Genomic DNA, 6,033 nt, shown 5'->3' with positions numbered 1-6,033 from the left:
GTACTTGAGCGTTCACACAAAAGCTAACCCCTCTTCTCTTCCTCCTACTTAGTGTTACTGTTTGATGTTTTATGTGTGGATAAATAATGAATGTTCATACTTGAATGTCTAAAAGCAAACAAATATCTGCAGCTTTTCAGGTTGCTATATTACCAGAGAATGATTAATTTTTCATCCTTTCAGATATTTGGTTTTAATACCAAATGAATAGTATACTAAAAATTTTAATGGAACTTTGGGCCTGAAATCTTGTTTCCTGGAGCTAGCAGCTCAACCAATGGGGGGTATGGGATTGGAGGGGAAGGGGGTTATGATGGGGGGAGAGAAATTTTTCTATGGGATGAGGAGAGATTCGGATAGTGCTGGGCACAACGTTAGGATGCCCAGCCTTTACCCTTTAGTTATGTACTCCATTGTTTATAAGACATTTCTCCTGCGGTTTTTTCTGATATTAAATGAGGGAAGGTATACTTCACGTTCTTCTTAATGTGGAATGATCTCTTTGCTTGTAGGTGAGCTAGCTAGTTCACCTGACAAAAGGTATCTAAGGGTATCTAAATTTTTTTCACAACCAGGCTTACCCACAACAGGTATTGACTTTGTTTCCTCTAAATCCCATTTTATGTCATTTGGTAGCTGACTAGGTCCTTGTTGTTTGTCTATTACTTATTGTTTTTTTAGTGCATGAAATAAATGTTATATGGAATCAATTAATATTAAGACAAGTACGAACAAAAACGAAATATATATCGTAATTTTTAGTAAAAATAAAATCAAAATGAAATAGTAAGAAATTTAATAAGGAGATGCCTCAAAGTGAAAATTTTAAATACTAAGATTGAGTCTATGATTAAAAAAAAACGAGAAATAGAGAAAGATGTTGAATATATAGTAAGAGTAGAGTGGTTGAAGTGGAGATTTACTTCTTGAAAACAAAGGACCAGCAGAAATGCATGGAGTTGAATTAGGGGAGATGAAGAAACAATATAAATAAGGGCGTAACTAGTCCATGAGGCTCTCGCCACTGCAGGGTCTGGGGAGGGTCATAACTTTCGTAGATAGGCTGTTTCCAAACTCGAACCTGTGACCACATGGAAAAAATGAGCAACCTTCCCGTTGCACCAAGGCCCACCCTCGATGAAGAAACAATACATATAAATAAATGGATTTAGAATGTAGTCCGGTCGCATGGCCCTTGCACAAGCACAGGTGCCAATGAGGGCATCCGTAGGGGCATCAATTGGGGGGATTTTTCATCTTTTAGGGGTAGGGTCATTTTAGTGGGACTATGTCTGGTGCAAGCTGCACGTGGTCAGGCATTGTTTTTTTTTCCCATAGATAAAATTAATGGGCTAAGATGAGGATGTCAAGATGGATGAATGATAAAACTGGAAATATTAGAAATAATCTAGGAGTAGCTTTGACATATGATAATTTCAAAGAAAGTCATTTGAGGGTAGCATAAATAATGTAACTAAAATTCTAAATGCATTGGTAGGAGTAATATAGTGCAAGTTGGAGTGCAGCTCAGGTTCTTATATGAGAACCATTCTCGTACGGCCTGAGCTGCACAGATGGCATCCAAGAGAGGTGGGACCCTCCCTTGGATGCCATCTATGGCTCAGACCTCTAGAGAATGGTTCTCATTCGAGAACCTGGTTAGTAGTTGATTTGCAGGTGATCTAATCCTTGAAACCCCACAAAATTTGAGCACAAGTAAAATTGTTGTGGCAAATAATAGGCTTCCAGGCACCAACCCAGGGATCCCACCATAACGGTATTTAAATTAAAGCTTTTTATGGTAATCCATCTTCTCCAAGGCAAAGATCAAATTCCATCGCATTACAACGGCTGAAACAGTGATATTACATGTCAAATGAATCAGATAGTGTTTGCTATGGTCACAAAAATGTGATCAGTGCTGCTCACATTTCCTATACAAACATGTCATACAAGTTCTGTTGGCATTAAAGTTCCCCTTAAAATGGGGTGGGGAAATAATTTTCCAAACAGATGATTAGCTGATGTTAACTCTTTTGGCATCACTTTTTCTTTACCTTAGTATTTCACCTCAAATGCTCAACCCAAAATCCAAAAAAAAAAAAAACTGCTCACAGAAAAAATGAAAACAAACCCTAAAAACATCTATAGGCATGGAGATTCGGCGAAAGAGATGGGTTCAGAGCCAGGTTGTAAAACACGGTATCAGGTACCGTATCGGTCACTGCCAATATCAGTATCAGAGCTTATTTCGCTCATGTCTCATAGACTGCTCCTTCCTTTCTCAATTTGAACTCCAATACTCTCCACTAATGGAAACTGATCCTTCCCATGTAAACTTGGAAGACGAAGTATTCCATTTGATGAACCCATTGCCCTTGTGCTATTAACAATCTTGAACCATTGGCTCCCAGGGTCACACTTGGGGTCTCTACTCAAACACTTGCATGAATTAGTGACAATAGTATTATCAGAGTCAATATCCAAGCAAACTCTTCTTCCATTGGTGAGGTTCGAAGAGAAGTGCATTCTGGAGTCAGATATTATGTCCCAATTTGAGGTAGTGCATGAGGTTCCAAGCTTTGCTGGCTTACCCACACCATCAGCTTTTAAGCAGAAATTTGTCCCTTTCAACTCTATACTCCTCTCTGGTGTGTAGCTCCAACCTTCAGACTCTGCACAAGAGCCTAACATTAATGGCTCTGTTAATGACTTTCTGTGGACACAAAGACCTGTCGATGGGTGGATCATTATTTTATATGGCCTAACATTAGAAATCCCTGGTCCTGCAATTTACAAAAACAGATAAAAATGTTGAGGGAGAGGATTGGGCATGCCGCCAGTTTTTGGTAAACTAGCGGATTTTTTGGAATCCATTACCGAGCTAGAATGTATTCCAATAATGCATACCAAATGTTTGATTTAATTCTTAGAGGTTGGAGAAGTTTGGCATACCTTGAAAAGGAGTTTGAAGAATAGAAAGTCTTTCTAAGAAGCTAGAATTCCGAGCGTCTTGCCAACCCCAATCCAATACACCATAAGTCTCATCCATATCCATCGACCCTTCTCTGAGGTAGTAACTCCCCACAAATGTCCACAACGCCCAGTCCCAATCGTATTCTGCTGCAACTCCAAAGAAGCAATTCAAGTACCTATTGTCATTCACGTTCGTCCCTCTTTGATCCACCCCCCACTCACTCACAAATAGAGGCCATCCTTGTTTAAGTAGAAACCCAACTTTCTTCATCAAATCATCCACTACCCTTCCACAGACCTGGTTTGGGTTTCCTTTCGCCCAAATGTCCCCATCTGAGAAAGCGTACCAATGTACCTCGAATACTAGCTTCCCACTGAACGATAGCTTCACTGGTTTCTTGGCGAGGAACGAAAAATCCCTATCAAAACTTAACCCAGAGAGTATAACAAGAACGTCTGGATTTGCTTTGTGTACTACCTCAGCTCCTTGTTGCATGTACCTAATGAGATTAAGATTCAATTACCCCAGTTGCATTCACTTTATAAATAAGTGTTGTTATGTATCTATCATGGTTTTAGTTCACGGTATCGGTTGTCGCTGATAGCCACATACGTATCAGTAGTATCGGCTCGTATTGGGCTATTTCCACAAATAAAAAAATCACTTTTGGACCCAAAAAAAATATATCTTTATCCTATCGTCCGATACATATGGGTGTTGTATCGGTATTAGTATCGATATCGGTCACCACTGATATTGATACTTAAATCCCTAAAAACTATTGATCAAATTGGGATAAAGCCAAGGGTGTCAACTTCCATCTGAAGCGGTTGGACCGACCGAAACCAATTGAAAAAACTCAAATCAATATGAACGTTTATTGGTTTAGCTAAAATTTTGGGTTTTTAAAAACCAACAGAAATTGAAACCGATCGGATCAAGTGCAATGTGGTGTAGTTTAGGACTGAGAGCTCGACGTGTGGAAGATGCTAAATCGAACGGTGCCGAACTCAAGTAGGATTTTTTTCCAACTCAACCCACTAAAAATCGATAGCAAACCAATAAAAAATGGAGGGGAAAAAAACAAGACTGATGCGAGTAGGGAGGAATCTTCATGCCACACCAATTCTGGTTCAGAAAAAGGAATCATGCACATGATGTCCACATGTTCAAAGCACGTGAGAGAAAATAATAAAAAGTAAAAAAAAGAAGGCTGCCAGCTGACTGCGTGGCACCTATGCCTAGACACAGGGAGATCGAAATGACCACCCTACACCCGATGTTGGATGCCCCTGCACTGGTGCAGAACACACAATCTGGCAATGATCACCCTCCCTAAAAAAATGTATGAGAGAAATTGCACTTTGGTTTCGTGGGAATATATCTGTGGAAAATCGAAACCGAACTAGACCGACAAAAACCCATTAAGGAAAACCAATAAAACTAACATAACCAAACCAGACCAAAACCAAACTTTAATTTATCCTTCAGGTTCGGTTTCGGCTTTGGCTTGGCCCAATACCCGATCAAAACCGATTCAACCTAATAGAAACCAGACTGAACCGACCGATAAACACCCCTCATCAAGGTGGCTATAATCCAAATTGCTAGAGGAACCCAGTTAGTTATGTACCTGTACCAATCTTTTGCATTCTGCTTGGGTCCCCGGAGCTCATTCCTTAGACTCATGCCAACCACATTGGTGGTCCCATTGAACATAGTCGCAATTGCAGTTAACCCTTTAAGCCAAATCTTCGGGTTGAAGTAACGATCACCGAAGAAGCCATTTCCATCCCAATTACTGCAACACCATCCAGGCTTGCTAAGATGATTGTCTAGTACCACCATCACATTGTTCTCCCCAAGTTTAGATACCACCACCTGAGTTTGTATTAATTCCCAAGTTAAAACTATAGTTACTACATAAAACATTACAGGAAAGCTATGGAATATGACTTTAATCAACGGATCTAGATCCTCTATAGTGCGCTGCCCGTAGCAGCCTGAGCAGCGCAGACTGAGCTGCACGTGCAAAGATCGTCTTACCCCTTGCTCAAACGTTTTGCCCAAGCAAGGATAAGGGTGTCATTATGCACGCGGCCCAGTCTACACTACACAGGCAGCTACGGGCAGCGGCGCTGTAGACGATCTGAATTGTTAATGTACCTGGTAAGCTTGGATGACGGGAAGATCAAGAAGAGATGGGTTATTGACTTCAATGCCAGCAAGGGTGTCGAAAAGGCCAAGGCTTTGGAATGATTGCCGAACAGTTAAGGAAGATAAGGAGTCGTTGGTGACCATGTACAGTGACCAGGTAAGCCGAACACAATTGAATCCCATCGATTTGATTTGCTTTGAGATCACATCCAAGGGCTGCTTACTGAGACCCTCAGCTACCATGGCATCAAGGTGTGACGCCCAGTTCACACACGCCAGTTTCACTCTTTGCCCACTTTCATCGACAACCCAACGCGAATTTGTATAGAGAGGCCGAGCCATCACTGGCCGTTGCAGTGCAAGGAAACCATTTGGAGAGAGAATCAGAAAAACTAAGACTAGTAAGGAAGATAGCTTGTCCATGTTGAGAAGAATAAAGCAATTAAGTTTCGTTGCTAGTTTCAAGATGTACACTTCCTATATATACCCCATAAGGTTAATATATTCTTCAATTCTTTAAAAGTAAGTGTGGTGCAGTTCAAGCGGGCTGAGAGCTCAACACATGAAAGATGCTAAATCCAATGTTATCGCGCTTGATTGACTCATTTTTTTTTTTTTATTCTTGAGCTCAGCACCGACACCATTAGATTTAACATCTTCCACGTGTGGAGCTCTCAATCTGGAATAAAAACAAAAGCACTATTTGATGAGAATAATTAGAAAGAAAAGACGTTTAACGTGCGTGGCATGGGAAAGAAAGTCAGCTGGTCTGGTTCCTCTCATGTGCTGTGTGCTTTTTTTTATTTATTTATTTTTGGTAATAATGTGCTGTGTGCTTCATGAGCTTGGAAAAGATACTTTGGTCAATGCACCCTCACCACAAAAACTATATATCTCTA

The 6,033-nt window shown here is 40.5% G+C and overlaps 1 protein-coding gene across 1 annotated transcript; it reads right to left on the bottom strand.

Moving 5' to 3' along the window:
* Window positions 1–2,236: 2,236 nt before the first annotated feature.
* Window positions 2,237–5,572, bottom strand: LOC122670429 (glycosyl hydrolase 5 family protein-like). Its single transcript, XM_043867301.1, has 4 exons — window positions 5,144–5,572; window positions 4,611–4,858; window positions 2,956–3,476; window positions 2,237–2,786 (listed from the first exon to the last, which is right to left on the bottom strand). Exons 1-4 carry the CDS (start codon window positions 5,555–5,557, stop codon window positions 2,263–2,265), a joined length of 1,707 nt encoding a protein of 568 aa, XP_043723236.1. The 5' UTR covers window positions 5,558–5,572; the 3' UTR covers window positions 2,237–2,262.
* Window positions 5,573–6,033: the final 461 nt, after the last annotated feature.

Source organism: Telopea speciosissima, chromosome 8, assembly GCF_018873765.1.
Source record: "Telopea speciosissima isolate NSW1024214 ecotype Mountain lineage chromosome 8, Tspe_v1, whole genome shotgun sequence".
Taxonomy (NCBI): Eukaryota; Viridiplantae; Streptophyta; class Magnoliopsida; order Proteales; family Proteaceae; genus Telopea; species Telopea speciosissima.
The sequence above is the reverse complement of the archived record's forward strand: the minus strand, read 5'-3'. Positions and strand labels throughout refer to the sequence as shown.